We start from the raw sequence: 23947 nt of genomic DNA on the forward strand, positions 1-23947 counted from the left end.
TTTCTGTGTGACTGCAGACTGTCTGGCATTTCATTCTTAAAGAGAATGTTGTCTTTTATTACCATGATCAAATAAATGTAGCTCTTTTAAAGTCTTTGATATAATAAAGAAAATACTTGGTTACATTGGTTAACAATCTTCTCCTATCTGTGTTAGCACCTCCATTTACAACTTACAAAGATAAAAGAAAATGGAAGCCAAAGTTTTGTAGAAAACCTGTATCAGAGAATAACTTTAGTAGTGATGACGAGCAGTCTGCAGGACCAATTCAGTATGGTAAGAAGTTACTTCATTTGAGCTCTAGGATTATTAAGTGGTGTTCCCTTTGTCAAAATAGTAACAATTCTTTCAGTGTATCTACTAACCTAGTCTATAAAATGTATTTTCTTAAACTTGGACAATTGGTGTTTTTCATTGGCTTAACTGCAATTGCAATATAGTTATTCGTTGTGCAGAATTGATTCTAACATTGCAGAACGTCTTTATTCATTCTCTGCTCAAGAAATAGGATGAACAAACTAATATATATGGTGCCTCGTATATTTGCAAACATGCTTTAGTGGGGTGAGCATAGCTTCATTTGAAAACCGCTGCCTTGTCAGAGTCTTGAAAGGACATGTTCTTTTCTGCTTTATTTTGGAGTCTGTGTTTTCTGACATGGCAGTAAACTAGTGTGTGTGTGTGTGTGTGTGTGTGCGCACGTATATGTGTGTGAAACCAGTGAAGAAACTCATTGTAGAGTACATCCTGCATTCTCATTTTTAGTTTGCATAATTTGTGGGTTAATAATGAGGTCCAGGTACCTTTAGGTGCTTATTTGTGATTATGTAATGTGTAATTCTGTAGTTGAGATGTAGAAGAAACACTTTGTAACTTTTAACTTAGAGCTCCCCCTCACACACATATATACACAGGTCAAGGTCTCATGTAGCCAAGGCTGGCCTTGAACTCCTGATCTTCCTGCCTCCACCTGTGGAGTGCTGGGTTTATAGCTTTTAGTTTAGTTTTAAAGTTATAATTCACAATTATTATTGATATCACTTACCCTTAACATAATTAACATGTTTAATATAATTTACCAGCAGACCATAGCTCTAGTCTATAAACTGAGTCCTATTCTTTTTTTTTTTTTTTTTTTTTTTTTTTTTTTTTTTTTTTTTTTTTTTTTTGGTTTTTCGAGACAGGGTTTCTCTGTGGTTTTGGAGCCTGTCCTGGAACTAGCTCTTGTAGACCAGGCTGGTCTCGAACTCCCAGAGATCCGCCTGCCTCTGCCTCCCGAGTGCTGGGATTAAAGGCGTGCGCCACCACCGCCCAGCCTGAGTCCTATTCTTATTTCCCTGGTGCTTGAACAGCACCATTCGTACTTCCAGAAGTGTCGAGGTTTGAACGGTTAATTTTCTGATAGTTCAGCTTTACACCTGGAAATCTACCTTTCACTAGAATCTTCAGCGATGAGAAAATTTCCTGCCCTTGGGTTGTTAAAGAAGATATAAAGCTAATGTACTTGTTCTTACAGCCTTCCGACCAGAGAACCAAATCAATGTTCCAGCTTTGGACACTGTTGTCACTCCAGACGATGTTAGGTATTTTACCAGTGACACTGACGACATTGCTAATCTAGAAGCAAGTGTACTCGAAAATCCTTCTCATGTACAGCTTTGGCTAAAACTCGCATACAAGTGCTTGAATCAAAATGAGGGGTAAGTAAACTTCATACTGTTTTGAAATATTTATACCTTTATGTTGCCAGAGGTTTCTGTCCAACCCGATCCCACAGCCGTTCAGTCCCAAAGAAACACACAGAGGTCTACATTAATCATAAACTGGTTGGACTATTTGCTCAGACTTCTTATTAACTCTTTCTTACATCTTAAATTAGCCCATAATTCTTGTCTGTGTTAGCCACGTGGCTTGGTTCCTTTTATCAGCGAGGCATTCTCTTCTTCTTCTGCAACTGAGTAACATCTGCAGACTTACCATTTTCTCTTCCCAGAATTCTGTTCTCGTCTCCCCGTTTCTACTTCTTGCGTGGCTACTGACCAATCAGCATTTTATTGAAACAATACAATATAAGTGACAGAGTACAAGACCATTGTCCCACAGCACCTTTATTTTTTTATTTTCTTTCACCTGTGGTCATCAGTGGAGTCTTTTTGTTTGAGACAGGATTTCACTCTGACCGAGGTTGGTCTGCAGTTTGCTTCATGGCCCAGGTAGTCTAAGTGCTGACATTGCAAATGTAAGCTATTGCACCTGGTTTGAGTATTTTAGTTTTTTTTTTTTTTTAATTAATTTATTTATTTATTATGTATACAGTATTCTGTCAGTGTATATGTCTGCAGGCCAGAAGAGGGCACCAGACCTCATTACAGATGGTTGTGAGCCACCATGTGGTTGCCGGGAATTGAACTCAGGACCTTTGGAAGAGCAGGCAATGCTCTTAACCACTGAGCCATCTCTCCAGCCCTATTTTAGTTTTTGAAACAGGATCTTTTAATGTAACCTTGATTGGTCTAGAATTAGTTGTGTAAGTGAAGATGACCTTGAATTAATGCTTTCCTCTTTTTACTTCCAAAGTACTGAAATTACACGTACATTCCATCATTCCTGGCTTTGAATCTTTGTTTTGTTTTTTGACAAAACCAAAATTACACTGTTGTTGCTCTAAACCTAGTAGAAAAGTTTAAGAATAAAGCTTCATTTTGTGTTCATGGCTCAGTGGATAAAACTGATAATTATTTAATGGATAATAGGTGTTAAATTCTACTAAAGTTTGTTGCACATGGATCTTTAATCCTAGTGGGTGGCTCTATGTAAGTTTGAGGCCAGCCTGGTCTACATAGTGAGTTCCAGGCCAGCCAAGGCTACACAATTAATAGCTTGTCTTAAAAACCAAAAAGGAGCCAGGCAGTGGTGACACACGCCTTTAATCCCAGCAGTCAGGAGGCAGAGACTGGGGATCTCTGTGAGTTCAAGGACATCTAAGTCTAAAGAGTGAGTTCTAAGACAGGCTCTGAAGCTACAGAGAAACCCTGTCTCGAAAAACAAAACCAAAAGTCTTTTAGTAAAAGTTTGATGAGAATAGGAAAGATTTAAATTTTGGGTTAATTTGCAATGGAGATTAAAGTTTACTTAAACACCTTCAAATTCTGATGGAATTGGTCTTTTTTTCTGCATGTGGTTATTTTCAAGTTATGATAAATAATATATTCAACAGCTAGTAGTTTCTGTTACAAACTTCATACTGGACTTTTTAATAGTGGAGAACAAGCCTGGAGTAATGTTTACAGTGTAATTTTAAAGTATAATGAGAAGGAGGCTACTGGGAAAGACTTATCTTAAAACTTAGTATAAACTGTTTAAGAAGGCTGTGATAAACCACACATACCTGAACATAGTCTTATTTAAGTTGCCTATGTGTGATTTCCACAAGAATGGGGTAAGTTACAATGCTTTCTTGTCTCACTCGTTATTGAGTAAAGGACAAAAGAACTGTACATTATTCTGTGAATAGGATCATGAGAGAATTATCTTCTTTAAGAAGATAGCAAGCCTTTGAGGTGAAAAGAACTATTATATTGAAAGCTTTGATATTTTATGCCAGCAGTAGCTGGCCTTGAGAGAGAGAGTTGTTTAACTTTTCCTGTTTTCAAACAGTATAAATCATAAAAAAGTATTGCTGAATATGTACATAGATCACATTTGACGTTGATAATCTTAGTGCTTTTTTTTTTTTTTTTTTTTATTTATTATGTATACAATATTCTGTCTGTGTGTATGCCTGCAGGCCAGAGAAGGCACCAGACCCCATTACAGATGGTTGTGAGCCACCATGTGGTTGCTGGGAATTGAACTCAGGACCTTTGGAAGAGCAGGCAATGCTCTTAACCTCTGAGCCATCTCTCCAGCCCATCTTAGTGCTTTTATTACATTATGTTTTATCTGTGGTAAATGCTTACTGAGTTTCTACTTTTTATTACTTTTTATCATTGTGGTCCTGGCTTCCTGTAGGTTCTTAATAGAAAGTAGAGTTTTAGTTTGGTTCATTTGATTAGCTCTACTTAGATGTTAAATGTTGTGATATATTTTATTTGGTTAGTTTCTGCACTGCTGGTGCTTGAACTTGGTGCCATGTACTTGCTAGGCACGTGCGAGCTTCAGCCTTACCTGCTCTTATAATGGAACACTTGCCCTTTTTTTAAATGTACAGACTGTGTTCAGAATCTTTGGATTCTGCTTTGAATGTACTGGCTCGAGCACTGGAAAACAATAAAGACAATCCAGAAATTTGGTGCCATTACCTCAGATTGTTCTCAAAAAGAGGGACCAAGGAGGAGGTGCAGGAAATGTGTGAAACAGCTGTCGAATATGCTCCTGACTATCAGAGCTTTTGGACGGTAAGTAGAAAAGCTAGCAGGCTTGTGTTTGTATGTATGCTATGCTCATAATTCCTTGGAACATCTTCACTGTTGCTATGTATCTTAATAGATTATACTTTATCAGTATGTGGATTTGCTTACCAGATTCTCAGGTTCCCAGTTACTTCTATAGGGATAGATTTTTGATGAAACATGAGGAATATTTAAAGAAGGCAGATTTATTGGTTAAAGAGAAAAATAATGAGATGATTAGATAAATTATTATGTAGTTTTCATTTGGACAAAGTTAAGGGAGTTTCACAAAACATGAAAAATTTTATTTTTTAAAATTTCTTCTGTTGTATAAAATTATGATTCCTGGAATTTTTTTTTTAATTTTTCTTCACTGTTTATATAGTCTTACCTGTAATTTCTGCTAGCACTGTATCTTTTTTTAGGAAAAAAAATCCATTTATTTATTTATTTATTTATTTATTTATTTATTATGTATACAATATTCTGTCTGTGTGTATGTCTGCAAGCCAGAAGAGGGCACCAGACCTCATTACAGATGATTGTGAGCCACCATGTGGTTGCCGGGAATTGAACTCAGGACCTTTGGAAGAGCAGGCATCTCTTTGGAAGAGCCATCTCTCCAGCCCAGTACTGTATCTTTCTTTGAGAGATTTTTTTCTTATCTAAACCTAAAATGATAATTGGTCCATTTGTGAAAAGGATTCATGTTTGTCAATATCTGAACTCAGGAACCATTAAATTGGATCAATTTCTAGATGAATATGTTATCAGATGTCTTTCTTTGTCTCTAAGTCAGCTGAGACTTAGAGCAGACCCTTGTAAACGGTAAGCACCCATATCACCACCAAGTCACATCCAGTGCCGGAGACAAATTTATCAACGTTACTTTGTTTTTTTCCTTTGAAATTGGATTTCCTATGTTGGTTAGCTTGGCTCAAACTCCTGAGTTAAAATAGTACTCCTTCCTCAGTTTTGTGGCAATTCTGTGTCAACAGGCCTCATGTTTGTCATTTACTTTGTGAACATGAATTTGGATAGCATAATACTTGTTAATAACTTGTCCTTTTTGAGTTGAGATGCTGAGTAGACTTGAATAGCAAAGGCTTTATTTGTTTAGAATCTGGAGGCTTATACTGAAGTTGTTGCTGTTGATAATCACAAGATTTTCCAAGGAAAGAACATTAAAAAGATGCATATATTTTCCTTAAATTTGCTTGATCTTTAATGTGCCCTGCATTTCTAATACAGATGCTCTTTTTAAATTTTTTTATATTTTGTGTGTATGAGTGTTTTGCCTGCATGTATGTCTGTGTACCACTTGTGTGTCTGTTGACCTGGGTGCCAGAGGATGTGGAACCCCTGGGTCTATTACAGATCATTGTGAGCCATTATGTGGGTGGTGGGAATTGAACCTCAGACCTCTGGAGCAGCTCTTAACTGCTGAGCTGTCTCTCCAGCCCACAGATACTATTCTTCTAATTTTAAATAGTCACGTCCCTATGTAGCACAGACTGTGTGATCATAAATGTAAGCTTTGTATATGTACCGTGGTCTTGTCACTGTATGTTGACTCAGAGAAATGAAGTGAATTCCTCTCAGGGATGATCTGGATAGTGCATCTTATTGTTTTAGTTTATATATACGATTTTTGTGAAAGAAGGACAGATTATGATATTACACTGGAAAGTAGATTTTATACATTCTTATAGTTACTCTTTTCATAAATTGTACATCTGTTGAAGCAGTCAGTGTCTTAATTGAAAGACAAAATATAACATGTTTATTCTGTATAGCAAGATTAATTATTTGAAACTCTTTGCATCAGTTTCTACACCTAGAAAGCACCTTTGAAGAAAAGGATTACGTATGTGAGAGGATGGTGCAGTTTCTGATGGGAGCGGCCAAGCGGGAAATATCAGATATTCTGTCGTTTCAGCTTTTAGAGGCTCTATTGTTTAGAGTTCAACTGCACATATTCACTGGGAGGTGCCAAAGCGCACTTGCAATTTTACAGGTAAACATGTATTTTAGTGTTTAACTTTGTGGAAAGTGTGTGTACTGGTCTAAGATGTGAGAAACATTGCTGGATTGTAAGGCCCAGGCTTCGGATTTGAATCCATTTTGTTAGGTACACATAAGTTGTAATGGCATTCTACTTTTGTTTGGTTGGCAAACTGTCTTTTTTAGAGTTCTTACAAGGAAACATGGAAAGATTGTTTTAGGTACTCAATAACTAAACCTTAAAATACGATCTGAAAGGATAAAGAAAATCACCTGTATTGATTTGGACTTGGGTGTGTGTTTTTTCACTGTGTTTTGTTTTGTCTTTTACTTATTAGATTTTAAGTGTAAAGAAACTTAATACTTTTCATCTTATTTCAGTAGTACATTATAAACTAAGGTAGTATAATCTGTGTTAATCTCTATAAGAATTTTCATTTACAAGCTGGGTGGTGCTAGCACACACCTTTAATCCTAGCACTCAGGAGGCAAAGGCAGGGGGATCTCTGTGAGTTTGAAGCTAGTCTGGTCTACAGAGTGAGTTTTAGGACAGCCAGAGTTACCCAGAGAAACCCTGTCGCTGGGGGAAAAAAGGCAACCAAAAAAAAAAAAAAAAGAAAAAGAATTTTTTTAACTTACATATTTAAGAATCACTTAAAATATAACAGTTTTATTCTTTAGATTTGAATCTTATTGTGGATAGGAACGTATTTTTAAAATCACTTTCAAATTACTCTTATTTTCCCTAGAATGCATTAAAATTGGCTAATGATGCAATTGTCGCCGAGTACCTTAAGACAGATGATCGCTGTCTGGCATGGCTGGCCTACATACATCTTATTGAATTTAATAGTCTCCCTTCAAAACTTTATGATCCATCCAATGACAATCCTTCAAGAATTGTTAACACAGAGCCATTTGTAATGCCATGGCAAGGGGTTCAAGATGTAAAGACTAATCCTGACTTATTATTAGCAGTTTTTGAAGGTAAGTGATATTTATAAATTATAACACCAACCATTACAAGTTACAAAACCAATGTTTAGCACATCAGTCATTTATTCATTATAATTCTACATAAAATAGTATAATTTAAATAGTAGTTACAGTTTATTATCTGAATATTTTTAATATTACTAAATTAAGATAGTCATTACTCTATGAAAATAAAAAGTTAACGTTATAGTTTTATTTAATTATGGCAAAGAATATCGGATAAATGTGTTGTTAATAAATACAAGTGCATCTAAATGTAGACACTTCCTGATAATATAACTGGCATAGAGGAGTTACAGAATTGGATTGGAGAACTAGATTTTCTTGTTTATTTCATTTCTGTTTTGGCAGTCCTTTAAGGTGGAAGCTTCAAGGATATGTTTTGTTTTTTTCGTCTAGTTAATATTTTCTCCATCAATGAATTTTATGACTATTACATTCTAAACTTGAATCTGCCATTGAACATATATTAAAGTTTAAAACCTGTTCCTCAGCCGGGCGGTGGTGGCGCATGCCTTTAACCCCAGCACTCGGGAGGCAGGGGCAGGCAGATCTCTGGCTGGGAGTTCGAGGCCAGCCTGGTCTACAAGAGCTAGTTCCAGGACAGGCTCCAAAACCACAGAGAAACCCTGTCTCGAAAAACCAAAAAAAAGAAAAAGAAAAAAAGTATGAAGTGTATATAATCCTTGTCAGATCTATGTATTGACATTAAGTATATAAGACCATATTTAATGTATTAGTATTGTAGTGTAAATTGTATGCTACAGAAGAATGAATTATTTGGTGCAAGTCCTGACCTCAATAGCTCAAGGAAAGTGTCTGAGAGTTGGAACTGAGCTTTGAAGCAGGACTGTGATGTGGCCGATAGGTCTGTCTCAAAGACTCAACCTGTGCTTGTTTCTCTGTATTTCTTGAGCTCTTTAGATGGATTCTTATAATTTACTAAGTGCTTAGTAAATCCTTGTTGAATAACCCAGTGGAGAAAGGAAAGACAGGTCATTCCTGTTAGAGGAGCTAGGGAAATGAAAAGCAAGCTAATAAGAGTTTGTGTAGTGAATTTAAAGAGAAGTTTGAAGGAGAGTCCTTATAAAAGAATTTTGCTGGACAACGAAAAGATTTTAAGACCTTTTAAAGGGTTATAGAATTGACTGATAAGAGATTCTTTAAGGAGAGAATGGTTGAAATTTTACTATATATAGAAAAACAAACCAGAATGAGATTTCTGTGACTGAGGTATAAGAAAAAGCCAGTGAGATGGCTATGGATAAAGGCACTTGTGTGTAAGACTGATGCCGATAGTCCATTCCCAGGGCACACATGCTGGGAGGAGAGACTGAATTCCTGCAACTAGTCCTCTGACCTCCACAGGAGTGCTTTGCCATGTGCTTGTGTTATGCAAAGGAACATTAAAAAGTAAGGGAAAGATCTAATTTAGGGAAGACACTGAAGTAGCTATGAAACAGCAAAGAAGTTGCCAGTCAAATGATCAGAGAAAGATTAGAGGCAGAGGCAGGCGGATCTCTGTGAGTTTGAGGCCAGCCTGGTCTACAAGAGCTAGTTCCAGGACAGGCTCCAAAGCTACAGAGAAACCTGTCTCAGAAAACTGAAAACCAAAAAGAGAGAGAGAGAGAGAGATAATTTTGTGGTTTTATTTTTGGAATAGGTTTTGAGGAATTTAAGATAATTGCAGACACTAATTTAAGTAAAAATAGGGCTCTCGTATGAGACAGTTTTACTCTTTAACAGAAAGTAAGGTGATATATAAAAGGTTAGAAGTTTGGTGATACCTGAAGCTCCTCATTTGGGTAACTATCAGGGTTAAGTGAAGATGAAAAGGATGATGGGCGAGTAAAGGCTAGGGTTTTCCTTTTTCTTGAACTCTTAGAGTTATTACAGCGTAGTCAACGAGTGGTTGTTTGGTTCACGTTGTGACGTTTTGTGGTAGATGCGGTGAAAGCTTGTACAGATGAGAGCCTTTCCAGTGGGGAAAGAGTAGAGGTCTGCCTTCCACTGTACACAAACATGATTGCTCTGCACCAGCTCCTAGAGAGGTAAGGCTGCATTAATAAACAACTCTATTGAAGGTCATCTCTGCACAGGTGTTCAGCCATTTTTCTTTTCTTAAGGTATGAGGCGGCAGCAGAGCTGTGCCAAAGCTTACTGGAGTCGTGTCCCGCAAACTGCCAGTTACTGGAGACCCTTGCTGCTTTGTATTTGAAAACAGATGAGTATGACAAAGCCAGGATGGTATGGCTCACCGCATTTGAGAAGAATTCTCAGAATGCAGAAATTTTTTATCATCTGTGCAAATTTTTCATCTTGCAGGTAAAACTAATTCTTAAATGTGATGTTTCTTTATTTGTATTCCTTTGTCACTGACTTCTCTTGGAAGTATATCCTTCTTGGTCCTTCTGCCCTCTGTAGGTTAAGCTAGGTTTTCCTGGTTTTGCTGCAGTTTTACCATTGTGTTTGGTACAGGGCTTTGTCTCTGAACTCATCAAGAACACAAACTGTTACTCATGTGTACACCCAAGTGTCCATGCCAGTGGGATATGTGATAGCTGCTTAAGATCTTAGCAGGTGAATGGGACCTGGGGATAATATTAGACACACTGTTTAATGATTAGTTGATTTTAATTCACAGTTGTTTCAAGTTCATTTCTGTTGCTGTGATTAAAAAAAAGAGAAAAAACAAGAAACAAAAAGCAACCTGACAAGCAGCTTAGGAGAAGACAGGGCTTATTTTAGCTCATGGTTCCTGGGGTTACTTCAGCACCCGGAGTGTAAAGCAGCCAGTCCTCCAGTCACAGTCAGGAGCAGAGAAGGTTGTGCGCATGTGTGCTTGTTAGCGCTCGCTTGTGCACACTTGCTAGTTCTGGTCCTCTGCTTGGGAATGGTACCATCCACAGTGAATTCCCACAGGTCAACCAATCTAAATGGTTCCCCGGAGACTCTTCTTCTCCACAGGTCATCCCCCTGAGATTCTCTTTTTCACAGATCAGCCATCTAGACAGTCCCACTGAGACTCTCTTCCCCACAGATCAGCTATCTAGACAGTCCCACTGAAACTCTCTTCCCCACAGATTGTCCCCTGAGACTCTCTTCCCCACAGATTGTCCCGCTGAGAGAGACTCTTCCCCCATAGGTCAGCCGTCTAGACAGTCCCCCTGAGAGACTCTTCCCTTCAGATCAGCCATCTAGATGGTCCCACTTAGACTCTCTTCCTAGGGGGTTTTAGATTGTCTCAAGCTGACATTTAGAACCAATCATCACAAGTGAATATGGTGTCTTAAACTTACTCATTTTGTCCCCATCTGCCCAAGAAATGCAGTCTTGTCATGATTTTTTTTTTAGAAAAAAAGACTTTCAAACATTTTTATTGATTATTATAAACCTGATATGTGTCACTCTTTTTTTTTTTTTTTTTAAATAGAACCAAGGTGATAATCTTCTTCCATTTTTGCGACAATTTATTGCATCCTTCTTTAAACCTGGGTTTGAGAAGTATAGTAACATGGACTTATTCCGGTGAGTTGTGTAAATTTTGATTTGTTGAGTGAGAGACTATAGGTCAATGAGAAACCCTGTCTCGAAAAACAAACAACAAAACTCTTAGTTTAACGCATTACCTCTGAAATGTTTTGTGAACAGTTTTAGAGAATTTTTTTCCTCACCCGTGGGTTTCTCAGTAGCTCTGTATCTACTACCCTTGCTCTGCTGGGAGCTCTGTCCCAACATTAAAAGATACATCAGGTCATAAAAATGATCCTGTGGAAGATTTTAAGCTTTTCTTCCTCCTCATTTCTCTGTAGGGGATCAGTAATGTTTTGTTTCTTTGAGCCAGAAAATACTTCGGTTTGCAGGACATTTTATTACTTCAAATGCATCTGTAATGTAGTAAAAAAGAAAAAACAAAGAGCCCTCAAACAATATGTAAACGAATGGGTGTGTTCCAGTAAAGTTTTATTTATAAAAGTATAGTTTGCTGACTGTGAGGAAAAACATAATCAAAAAGAAACTATTTATGATATTCTGTTACTGCGTTTGACTGCAAGGAAGACCTATGTATAATATAGCCTTAATTTTTTTCTTTTAAGTTTTAAAAAGTTATAAATTGTGTGTGTGTGTGTGTGTGTGTGTGTAGTGTGTAAATGCAATACTCAAGGTGTCAAAAAGGAGGTATTGGGTCCCCCAGAGCTGTAAGAGCAGCCAGCACTCACTCTTAACACTGAGCCCTCTCTCCAGCTCCTATAAGAATCCTTATAGAAAATACTGATGAGCAAAAATCAAACCTTGTTTTTGTGTTAGCAAGTCAAATAATATGTGCAAATTCCGTTTTAGATGTTACCTACCTCCACCCTTCCTTCCCCAGTTTACCAGTTACAATAAACAACCTGTAATGTCAGTCACATTTGATTTTAACTAACCCAGGCTTTTTGTGTTTTGCCTGTTTATATGGCTATACACCAGGTGTGTGCCTAGAACCTGAGGAGGCCAGAAAGAGGGCTTTGGATGCTCTGGAACTATAATTCCAGATGGTTGTGAGCTGCCAAATTGGCTAATAAAATCCAGAGCCCTGGATATTGGGAATTGTTCTCCCAAGTTCTTTGGGAGAGCAGTCAGTGATTTTAAAACCTAAGTTCTCTGTCCAACTATCTCCCAATGACTCAGATTTTAAAAAAAAAAAAAAAAAAAAAAAAAAAAAAAAAAAAATTAGTCTGTTTAGCTCAGAGTTTTTTCTTTGTAAATTTGAACCTTTACATCTTGTCAGTTAATTTTCCTAATTTTGGCATCTTCTTTTTTTTTTTTTTTTTTTTAAATATTTATTTATTTATTATGTATGCAATATTCTGTCTGTGTGTGTGCCTGAAGGCCAGAAGAGGGCACCAGACCCCATTACAGATGGTTCTGAGCTACCATGTGGTTGCTGGGAATTGAACTCAGGACCTTTGGAAGAGCAGGCAATGCTCTTAACCTCTGAGCCATCTCTCCAGCCCTTTGGCATCTTCTAAAAAATTCTTTAGCTTGGCAGTAGTAGCACACACTTTTTAATCCCAGCACTTCAGAGGCAGAGGCAGGTAGATCTCTGAGTTTGAGGCCAGCCTGGTCTGTAAACAATTTCTTTACCGCTTGCTAACAAACAAAAATCCATGCACAAATACCAAAGAACAAAAGGGGAATCTGAGCTGAATCACAAGCCACTGCTAACACCCATGGTTGCTCACACCTCAGTGGAAGGAGATAAGGAGATATCCTTTCTCTCTGTCACATCTGTCCTCAGTGTAAAACCTGCCTCTTAGACTAAAGCACTCTTTTCAGTTGGATAGCGGACAGGTAACAGAATTCAGAATTCCCATAACATCTCCTCCTTTTTTCATTTCTTTTTCTTTTTTTCTTTTCTTTTTTTTTTTTTTTTTGGATTTTCGAGACAGGGTTTCTCCGTAGCTTTTGGAGCCTGTCCTGGAACTAGCTCTTCTAGACCAGCCTGGTCTCGAACTCACAGAGATCCACGCTGCCTCTGCCTCCCGAGTGCTGGGATTAAAGGCGTGCGCCACCACCGCCCGGCTTCTCTCTTTTTTCTTTAAGAAGGAAAATTATGTAACAATAAGATTACTATCAAGTATTGTCCAAATAGAAAGGAAAGGCAATAACCTTAACAAAAATGAAACGACATACAAGAACAATTATCAAGTAAATCTGTTTTCAATGTCAAGTCCATAAATAATTGGCAAATTTATAGAGATTACTCCATTAGCTGTCCTCTCCTGTGGAGTTTAAAGTTTTGAACCTAATATGTCTTGCGACAAGATTCGGAAGAACTGTAACTGCCTACACTGGTCTACAGAGTGAGTGAGTTCCGGAACAGCCAAGGCTACACTGAGAAACCCTGTCTCAAAAAACAAAAGCAACAATGAAAACGAAACAAATTCTTTGGTATATACACATTAATATTTTAAATATAGTTACAGCAAAACAGTTTTAAATGTGAATTAACAAAAGAAAAATATAAGGAATTCAGTTTGGTTCCCTCTTCCATACCCAGTTTTTTTTTTTTTTTTTAATTAAATTGGTTTGGTTTTGAACTTTGGGCAAAAGGCTAATTCAGGGCCAAACAAAACCCTTTATAGACTTGTGTTCTGGTTTTCCCTTGGGCATGGAGGTAATTAATTAGTTTAGCTTAAAAGGGGATGATGCCAGATTTTGCCTTGGTAACTAATCAAAGGTCTTTAGATCTACTTGAGGCTAGCTTAATTGAGCACAATAAAAAAACAGTAGCAATAAAAATTTGGACCTAGATTGCCTCTAAATCATCTTACTGTTTTTTACTGAGACATCTTGCTTTATTAAATTCTTTTGTGAAATAATCATATATCACCAAGAACTAAGAAAAGACACCTGCATTTTTCAAAGTTCTTGTTAGCCAGGCATGGTGGCACACTCCTGTGATCCAAGCACTTGTGAGGTGGAGGATGTAAGTTTAAGACCAGCCTGGGCTACATAGTGAGAAAAGAAAATGTTTTTTGAGTTGAATATTAGAAGAATGTCAATAAATGATGTAATGTTTGGCACTGCTATTTTTATGTATATAAACTTTATGTGTATATATGATTTTAAGCCTACATTATAATCATTTAATTAGTAGAAATCAGTGTTCATGATATAATCTCCTGCCCCTTTTTTTTTGTTGCTGTTGTTTTTTGAGACAAGATTTCTCTGCGTATCCCTGGCTGTCCTGGAACTCACTCTGTAGGCCAGGCTGGCCTCGAACTCACAGAGATCCACATGCCTCTTCCTCCCAAGTGCTAGGATTAAAGGCATGCGCCATCACCTGGCTTCAAGATATAATTTTATGGCAGAAATTATAAAGTAAAGTATGTGCTGTAATATGTATCTGAAAGTAAATTTGGTCAACTTTCTTTTTTTTAAAAGATGTATTTATTATGTATACAACATTCTCCCTCCATGTATGCCCACACACCAGAGGAGAGCCAGATCTCATTACAGATGGTTTTGAGCCACCATATGGGTGCTTGGAATTGAACTCAGGACCTCTGGAAGAGCAGTCAGTGCTCCTAACCACTGAGCCATCATCTCTCCAGCCCTGATCAACTTTTTCTCTGTAACATTTAGTATAAAAGATGACAAGCAGTAAGAATTATTTCATTGTTTCAAATAAATTTAGAAAGTTAAATTGGTGTTTTCATTCGCTTTGAGGAAGTTACCCTAGAGATTATACAGTTTTATGTCTTTTAGATTTGAAGTCAACGGAGGATTCTAAAATCCTTGGAAATCTAGTGGGTAACTCAGGGTAATGCAGCTAACTGTGGTAGTTGGGATGCCCGCACTTCAGATGTCCTGTGTTGCTGCCTTCCCGCAGGCTGGGCTAGCCCTTTAATACTTTTCCCTGTTCAGTCCTTTTCTAATCTAATGTCAATGATGATACTAGATTGCGATTTCAAGATTAGATGACTCTGAGACTCCGGAGTTACACATAAAGAGGTTCGGATTCATCGGAAGGGAAACTGAAGTAGTGGAAGTCAAATAAATAGACTTCTTATTCGAGTGCCTAAGAAGCTTTTAGTAGTCTGTTTCTTTTTTTGAAAGGGAGTGATAGAATCCAGAGCATTCTCTGCTTTGTTTGATGATGCCTCTTTCTGATAAATGCTTTCACGCAATATTTTATTTGTTATATCTGAAGTAAACTTCTGTGTGCGCACGCACACTAGTGTGTGTGTGTGTGTGTGTGCGCATGCACATGTGTGCACAGAAGATTGAGATAGCAGGTTTTTTTGTTTTTTTTTTTTTTTTGGTTTTTCGAGACAGGGTTTCTCTGTGGCTTTGGAGCCTGTCCTGGAACTAGCTCTGTAGACCAGGCTGATCTCAAACTCACAGAGATCCGCCTGCCTCTGCCTCCCAAGTGCTGGGATTAAAGGCGTGCGCCACCATCGCCCGGCTAGGTTTTGTAAGCACTTTTCCCCCCTAGAAGAATGTACAGATTTTGTGGAGATTTAAGATACTTAGTAATCTGATTTGGTCTTTATTTTTAATTTGGTTTAATTAGATGATTTTTTTTAATTTTGGGGATAGAATTACAAATTTATTTGGGGGAGTTAGTTCATATTGGTATAAAAGTAAAATTTTCAGTAAGTATAATTTTATAGAAGTTCATATTTTGTAGAAATATTTCAGTTAAGTTGATATTAAAGATTATCTGTGTTAGTATTTTAACCCATGTGTGCCTAGGCATAATTTCATACAATGTTGGGATTTTCTTCTTTCAGATATCTCTTAAATATCCCAGGACCACTTGACATTCCAGCCTGTTTATGTAAAGGGAATTTTGATGATGATATATTTAACAACCAAGTTCCTTATTTGTGGCTGATTTACTGGTGAGACATTACCCACTGTGGAGAGGAACATTACATGTTAAGGCTATCTTGTATTTGTAGCTGATGTTGATTACTGAGTTATTGTGCGTTAAAAGCCTCACTGAAGCAAATTTAAAGAGATGCCAAGGCTGGTTATTTACAAGACAAAAGCAAGTAGACTTTACTGTAATATTATCTGTGATGTTTAAGTGTACATTGTCATTCTGTAATCTAACAAAATCGAACTGTAAACATTTTTCTTCATTCCTTAAACAGCCTTTGTCACCCTCTTCAATCAAGTACTAAGGAGACAGTAGAAGCATACGAGGCAGCATTGGGGGTGGCCATGAGGTCTGATATAGTGCAGAAGATCTGGATGGAGTAAGTTTAGTCCCTTTTATGGATGGGATTTTTAGAATAATCTGATGGTGGGGAAAAGGGTGATCAGTTTTTTGGTGAGTTACTGGCTTAATTATTCTAAAGTAAAATGTTTTTCTTTTGGCAGTTATCTTGTCTTTGCCAATAATAGAGCTGCTGGATCCAGAAACAAAGTCCAAGAATTCAAATTTTTTACTGACTTAGTGAATAGATGTTTGGTTACTGTCCCTGCCCGATACCCCATCCCTTTTAGCAGTGCTGATTACTGGTCCAACTTTGAATTTCATAATCAGGTAAGAACTTAATTTTTTTCCTTTAGATGTTTATATATAACAGAAAATTGAGCAATACCAGCAAAGCAGAACTGCTGCTTTATATCAAGAGCTTTTCCTGGGACCACTGTCTTAACATTCGTTGTCATTCCTGTCATCAGTTCTTTTGCTTCCAAGTCCAGGAAAAGGTGCCCTGTTAGGCCCCATAGAATCAGTGTAGCCATTGTAGCAAATGCAGCTGCAGGGCATAACAAAGCTGAAAACGAGGAGCTGTTTACATTTATAATAGTAAAGTCTGATTAACGATACATTCACAAAAGGTCTTTTATAGGAATGAGGTGTTGTTTACATTTATAATAGTGAAACCTGATTAATGATGCACTCACAATGGTATGTTATAGGTGATGAAACAAAGTGCTTTTTTCTCTTTCAGTCTCATTTCAGTCAATATAATGCACTCCAAAGCTCCTACTTACCGAAGTTCACGGTAGACTTAGATACTCTCACCCCCATCTCACCCCATAGGATGGTTCTGCGCTAATCAGGATGACCAGTTACTGTATGTTGTGTCTGTGCCATTCTTTACCCCAGAGACTATAAACAGTGCATGGACATTAAGTCATGTCTTCCCACAGGACTCCAGAGCAACACGTGGCAAGTACAGTTAGCCCTCTTCACTTGCCCAGCAGCACAGCAAGTAAAGGTAGACTCAGGACAGAAAACTCAGACTCCTGGCTTCCTGTCAGTGCTTTGTCTGTTGCGCTCATAGACCAAAGTCTCTAATTTGTAGTTAGAAAGTGGCCAGTATAATTAATGGTAATTAATTACACATTATAATTTGTACATTTGTGTCTTAATGACTTTTTCATTAAACGATATATAGTAGCTAGATTATGCTTTGTAGTTGCATACTCATCCCCTCCCTCAACCTTCACAGGTTATTTTCTTTTATTTGAGCTGTGTTCCAAAGACTCAGCATTCCAAAACCTTGGAACGCTTTTGCTCTGTTATGCCAACTAATTCTCGACTTGCACTGAGGTAAGAAAAATTTTAGTTCTCAGCTCAGAAGTATAGGCCCTTCATATGAAATTATTCTTGAAAACTTGATAAGACTATGTGGTTCTCCCCTTTCCTCATGGATACATACTACTTTATCGCAGAATTGCTAAATCATATTTAGTTATTCATACAAAAGCCAATGTGAAAATCTGGTCATTTCAGAGAACTATAGCATTAGAATATGCATTTTTAAAGCAGTAGGCCTGTTTTACATGGTAGAGGAATATGAAGAGATTTTCATGGCAGTTATTCAAATACTTAGCAGATAATGGAATCTCATAGATTGGTGACATAAAATCAAGATTCCTAAACTTAAGCTTTCAAACCATATTTAAGCACTGCCCTGGGTTTTCCTACGCTCTGTTAGAGTCAGAGAATTTCAGAACACCTTGTGGTTGTTCTGCTCTGTCAGGGTAAACCTTGAGTTTACTTTCAAAAACAAGCTTGTCATTTTTATGGAGTGCTTAACCTGTCCGTGCGTAGACATCCACTGGTACCGTCATCTCTGCTTGCCTGTGACTTACCATATAGCTGCTTCTACAGTTTGTAAGATACCTAAAGTGCTGTTTGGATATTCTCTTGTGTTTTAAAGTATGTTCTTCATACTGTGATGCACATGTATACATATACATATACAGATATACACACACATATATGAGTTAAGTTTTTAAGAAAATTAGCCATATTGTTCATGGCTAATAATTAAATTTCATACCATCCATGTTAATTTTCAGAAGCCAATTGTGGAAATTTAAATAAAGAAAATTATCTTTGCTAAGCATGTGAAGTAGAAAATATGATTGTATTTTGGTTCTGTTTGTATCTAGTGTCTATTACGATAAGCATTTTAGAACATAGGTAGTTTAGTTGCGGGCAAACCACAGTCTTTATTTTGGTGCATTCTTCCTGTCGTTATCTCTGTTACTCCCCCTGCCATGAGAATAAGAACTTAACTCTTAGCCATTATATTTCCATTTTAGTTCCAGAAATATTCAATATTAAATATGCTATTTGCTCTATGAAGGAAAAATAATTTTAAAAATTGCATTAGTTATTGAGTTGAAGGTTATATAATGAGATTGCTTTTGTTTTCTGCAGGAGTACATGAGCCTTTTGTTATTGAAGATAACCGTAACAATAGTTAGCACATTCTGATCCTGGGACAGTTGTCATAAGAGACATTCTATAAATATTTGCTGAATGTCCCTAATAGGATTTCATTGACCAATGTTTGTACCTTGTCATGTATTCTGTCATAGAGCATATTTGGGGTGCCCTATACTTTGAATGCTTTGTTCATTTTCCTGAATGTACTTTACAGGCTACTTCAGCACGAATGGGAAGAAAGCAATGTTCAGATTCTGAAACTTCAAGCCAAGATGTTTACATATAATATCCCAACATGCCTGGCCACCTGGAAAATGTAATGCAACAATCATGTACATGTTTTTATAGCTATGTTTTTATTGTAAGGGTTGCTCCAGACAGGTAAATCTGAAATAGCATCTTTTCTCCCATCCCATAGGCAGGCCTAATATAGAGTTGTTTGGGGCACTTGCTATAGTTTTAATACCTAAATGAGTAAAATTCTTATTAATAGCTGCCTCTACAATCTTAAAAGAAGTAATAATAAGGACATCATTTTAATGAGGGAAAACATTTAGATATCTAATAATACAGTATTGTTACTACACTTTAGGACATCTTTAAATTGTAGGGTTTTCCCTGTTATAGTCTGGTTTCTTTCTTATTTTAAAGGTATTAGTGCCAGTTTTTTTTTGTTTGTTTTATTTTAATCTTAACTAGTTTTGAGTTGTATTTATTCCCCCCCCCCCATGAATCTTATTCCTGTTCAGAAACACTGGTCTGTTTTATTCTTGTAAAGTTGATAAAAATTGTTGAATTTTTCTTTTCACTATAGGTTACACTCCTTGGAAGTTTAGCGTGTTACTTTCAGGAAGTTTTGTACTCAGATTACCACAATCAGTATTCTGCCAGTGGTGGTGTCTCACTTTGTTTGAAGATATATAAAATTTTCCCCCTTTTCTATATTCCTTTTTTCCCTTAGAGCCATTGCTGCTGAGATTGTTCTAAAGGGACAAAGAGAGGTAAGCCATCTGTTACTGAATTATCAGACGGACCACGTTTTTCCATTTAGCTATTCTGCCCTTTTTCGTCCTTTCACTTTAAAAGGATTAAAGATAGAAGTTAGCATTCTAAGAACTCTACTTGGAATCTCTAAAGCCCAAGACAAGCATTTTTGACTTGAATGTTAGTATACTGTAAAGTTCTGCCTTGAAGTGGACAGGATTGTGAAGGTGTTGTTCATGGTGTTTCTGATGACAGTGTGTCTGTCTATCTTATAGGTCCACCGTTTATATCAGAGAGCCTTGCAGAAGTTACCTCTTTGTGCGTCACTGTGGAAAGATGTAATGCTTTTATCTTTTATTTTATCATGACGTTTTCCTATAAATTTTCTGCATGTGCCATATCCATTGATGTGGTAAATGCTCAACCCTAGCTGTCTCTTACTTTTCCGCTTCCCTGTCTTTTACAGCAACTCTTGTTTGAAGCATCAGAAGGAGGTAAAACTGATAACCTGAGAAAACTAGTTTCCAAGTGCCAAGAGATTGGAGTCAGCCTAAATGAGCTCTTAAATTTAAACAGTAACAAAACAGAAAGCAAGAATCACTGAACACTGGGTGCAGTCAGTTCTAAGCCCTTATAATAATTGCCAAAATTATTCGAATGATTCTTCAAGATTAGGCTGATCCCTGGCTAAGGTCTGTGTCAGGCAGACGAGCATTCTTGATCATATCAAGTTCCCTACAATATCCTATTCTTAAAACCGGAAGCAATGAACATGAATGACACTCTTGGAATGGATAAATGAACTTCCTGTTTGGCCTGCTTCTGGGCCCTGCCAGATTCTCTAACATCATGTACGTAAGTATAGCTCCTCAAAACGACTGACGTTTATTTTTATTTTACTTTGTTTTTGGTTTTGTTTTTTACTTTCCCTACCTTTATGTTGTGCTATTCCTGGTCCACTTGACACTCTCTGATGCCTGAGAGATTCTTGTTTGGGATTTAGTTTCCAGGGCCGTGTTTACAGTAAAGACGCAGGCAGTCCCTTTTAGTTCCTCCTCTTAAAATCTCTGAGATTCTTCATTTCAGGGTTTCAAACGTAAGCAGTCTATCTTAAGGAAAGTGTACTGCCATGACCCCAAGTCTGCTAGTTGCACTTGAGTGTTCTAGCAGGGTTGTTCATTGCCCTTCCTACGCTCTGGACTCCTTGCCGAGACTGTTTAACTTGAAGATTTAAAGAAACGATTGCAAATGCCATGCATCAGAACCTAAGAGTGGTCAAATATTATGTGCAATTTTTTTGTAAAGAAATTAATTTATAATAAAGTTTAACAGTTTAAAGAAGTTAATATTTGAACTGCTTTGTATTGAAATACTACTCTGTAGTATTAAATTGTTTACATACAAACTATTTTAATATAAGTTAACTTTTTAAACACGTCGCTGTCTTTATTCACTTCTCACTCTGCTGGGAAAAGGTTGAAGTAGGAGATAGGGTTGTTTCCCATGACATCACTTTCTTCCTCTCTAGTTCCTTTCCCATTTAGAACAACAGTGAAACAAAACGAGACGAGAGAGTGGCTTTTTAATTAGTGAAGACAGATGTTCTGTCTTGAGAGCAGGGAACAGATAGGTTTGTACTGCCATTAATCTCTGTGGTCTCAAAAACTTAGTTGTAGTTTGAGTTAGCTACCTAGAAAGCTGCTTGCTTCTGTTGAATATGCCATTGTAAAGAGAACCCACTTTTGGTTTGGCTTTCTGAGTTGTTTGTGCTCTGACCAGCACAGCACTTTAAATGTGGCCTCAGAGCCAGCTGTGTGCAGCCCACTGTGGGAGGCAGAGTAAAACTTCCTACATGACAGGCAGATTGATACAGCCTTATGTTTGTGTCATGATTACTCAAAATAAAACCTGTATTTTGAAGGATCACTGTGTGCCTACAAGATGACACATAATTTGCTAACTAATGCTGTTTGGCTAGGTCAGGACTGGAACCCATTTGTCTAGTGTCTTTCATTTAACCAAAAAGCAAAACAGCAGCTTTTGTTTTTGTTTCTAAAACCAAAGAAATTTGGTTGGAATATAGAAATTTTTAAAGGAGTACCCTTCTTTCTACTGCATGTATTTAAATATTTATTGCCCTGGTTATTTGAAAATTATGGTTATATGCTTAGCAAATTATTTTTCATCAGAATTTCTTCAGGTAAATTGGAGCCTGAGCGAAGCTAACAACCTGAGTTTAATCCCCAGAACCCATGTAAAGGTGGAAGGAGAGAATCAAGTACATGAATTGTCTTTTGTTCTGCATACATGCAGAAGTATGTACCTTTCTCCACCATCATAGACAATTTTTTCCCATCTGTTTTCTTAATAATTTAACAGTTGTAATTGAACCATCTCAAGTTTTTTAAAGCTATATTTTTTCCCCTTAGTTTTATTTTATGTGTTTGCCCACATGTCTGTGCACAGTGCACATGCAGTGCCCTCAGAGTCTAGAAGAGGATATGGAACTGTGGAGATATGGATGGTTATGAATGGAACCAAATGCAGGTACCCGTTAAGAGCAGCCAGGGCTTTTAATTGCTATATAATCTTTCCAGCTCCCATATTTTTGTAGCTTTTGTTGTTTGTTTGTTTTAATTTTGGTTGTATGTGTGTTAGTGGTTCTATTCACAATACCTATTTTCTGCATACACACACATACTCATGTCTTTTTGAATTGTTGCGTGCAGAGCTCTACTTATGCTGTGCATGAAATTGTGGATACTATCTATGAAGGATGTACATGTATGTACATTGTAGCAACCTCAGGGTTTACCATTCAAATGCCATATAGGAATATTTGGTTCTTTTTTTTTTTTTTTTTAATCAGTTGCCAAATTGCTAAACCATAAAGGTATCTAATATTGCCTCTTTTCCTCCCAGCTTTTAAAGACATAGTGTCACTGTGTGGCCCAGGCTGGCCTGGGAGTCACTATATACAACTAGGCTAGCTGCACACTTGGCAGTTTTCCCATCTCTGCTTCCAAGTGCTGTGGTTGCAGATGTGTGCTCCCTGCCCCTACTAATGACACCATCTCTTATGTTGGCCTTTTCCTGCCATCCACAAACTCACGTTAGCAAAAATAGCAAACACTCCTTAAGGATAAGATTCCTATTCTTTCAATATTCAGTTAATTTTTAAAAAATGAAATGCTTTCAGCAATAGCTAAATAAAATTTCAGGTTAAGATTGAAATAGATAACATGTTCTGTGATCAAATCATTAGACAGAGAGAATCAGCAAGAACTGCATTCTCCTGCATCCTCTGCGTTGTCTGGAGAAAGACACAAAGGGGCATTTTGTGTTGTGGGACTTATCTGTGATCCAAGAAAGGCAGTAGTAGATTACCTTGAATTTTTATGTTTTTCCTCATTTTAGAGAACAGCTTAATATTTTTATTTGTCTTTTAACGGAAAGTGGACCTTGTAACATTTTTCTCACTGGATTATCTAGGGCGGTTTGCTTTCAATGAAAGGGCATATAAACCCACATCATAAAGTAAGCCAGAGTCTCCAGGTGCAACATCTAAGAGTTAGAGGCGCTCTGCAGAGAAGCAAAAGGTGATTGAGACTGACAACACATACAGAGGGGCTTTATTGGAGATTAGAGTTCAAATATTTATTTAGGGCTTTGAAAAGGTAGGAACATGGAGGTGGAACACAAAGCAGGGCCATATTTGTGTGTTAACAAAGTGTGAGGGGAAAAATGGCAAGCTATGCATTTAGTTACCTTTACTGTTTGAGAGTTATGCCCATGAATAACTAAATTCCTTTTCCTCTCTTTCTCTCTTTGTCTCTCTCCCTCTCTTTCCTTTGCTAACTTTTCTTCCTTCCCTCCCCTCTCCTTTCTGCAATCCTTCTTCAGTTGTGCATTTCACTATGGAGGGGGCCCTGGGCAGCCGAGGGTTGGCAGCTCACCTTGCCCTCTTTCCCCTCATACACACAACTCTCTGTAGCCATGGTTTGTGCCTTTGTGCACTGCTCCGCTAAGGTGTCTGCGGTGAGTGTGGAGAGACTTTCACCTTTATGACCCCTTTGAGCTGGATGCAGTGCTTTTATCTAAGTGCAGCCTATGTCTTTCTTGGGTAGGAAAATAGATGTGTTGATACTTTCATTTTATGACCCACACAAGAGGGATGCCACAAAACCCTTTTCAGGGTCTTTTCAGAACAGAGTTGGGCATATTTTCTTTCCAGAATCTCTTTATGCTATGGACTAAATTCAGAGGTGAATACAGATGTTGCTGTACTTAGAGTTGAACAAAAGCAGAAAAGAATATACCAAGGAAACGTCCCAGAGCAGCTCTGAACTGTACTTGGGAGAGGCTTCCTGGGTGGAAGTCATTT

General features: G+C 37.4%; 1 protein-coding gene across 1 annotated transcript in view; it reads left to right on the forward strand.

The window, feature by feature from the left end:
* The window catches only part of Zfc3h1 (zinc finger C3H1-type containing), a 52857-nt gene extending 31961 nt beyond the window's left edge, over window positions 1–20896 (forward strand). The window contains exons 20-35 of the mRNA XM_057758202.1: window positions 157–276; window positions 1517–1700; window positions 4211–4397; window positions 6220–6408; window positions 7145–7382; window positions 9337–9442; window positions 9518–9716; window positions 10825–10919; window positions 15674–15784; window positions 16040–16144; window positions 16269–16434; window positions 17351–17451; window positions 18794–18895; window positions 19541–19580; window positions 19839–19901; window positions 20030–20896. Coding sequence (XP_057614185.1) covers window positions 157–276; window positions 1517–1700; window positions 4211–4397; window positions 6220–6408; window positions 7145–7382; window positions 9337–9442; window positions 9518–9716; window positions 10825–10919; window positions 15674–15784; window positions 16040–16144; window positions 16269–16434; window positions 17351–17451; window positions 18794–18895; window positions 19541–19580; window positions 19839–19901; window positions 20030–20167 — 2144 coding nt within the window. The 3' untranslated portion in view covers window positions 20168–20896. The remainder of the gene's footprint in view (window positions 1–156; window positions 277–1516; window positions 1701–4210; window positions 4398–6219; window positions 6409–7144; window positions 7383–9336; window positions 9443–9517; window positions 9717–10824; window positions 10920–15673; window positions 15785–16039; window positions 16145–16268; window positions 16435–17350; window positions 17452–18793; window positions 18896–19540; window positions 19581–19838; window positions 19902–20029) is intronic.
* Window positions 20897–23947: the final 3051 nt, after the last annotated feature.

The sequence above is a fragment of the Chionomys nivalis genome, chromosome 25 (genome assembly GCF_950005125.1).
Source record: "Chionomys nivalis chromosome 25, mChiNiv1.1, whole genome shotgun sequence".
NCBI lineage: Eukaryota > Metazoa > Chordata > Mammalia > Rodentia > Cricetidae > Chionomys > Chionomys nivalis.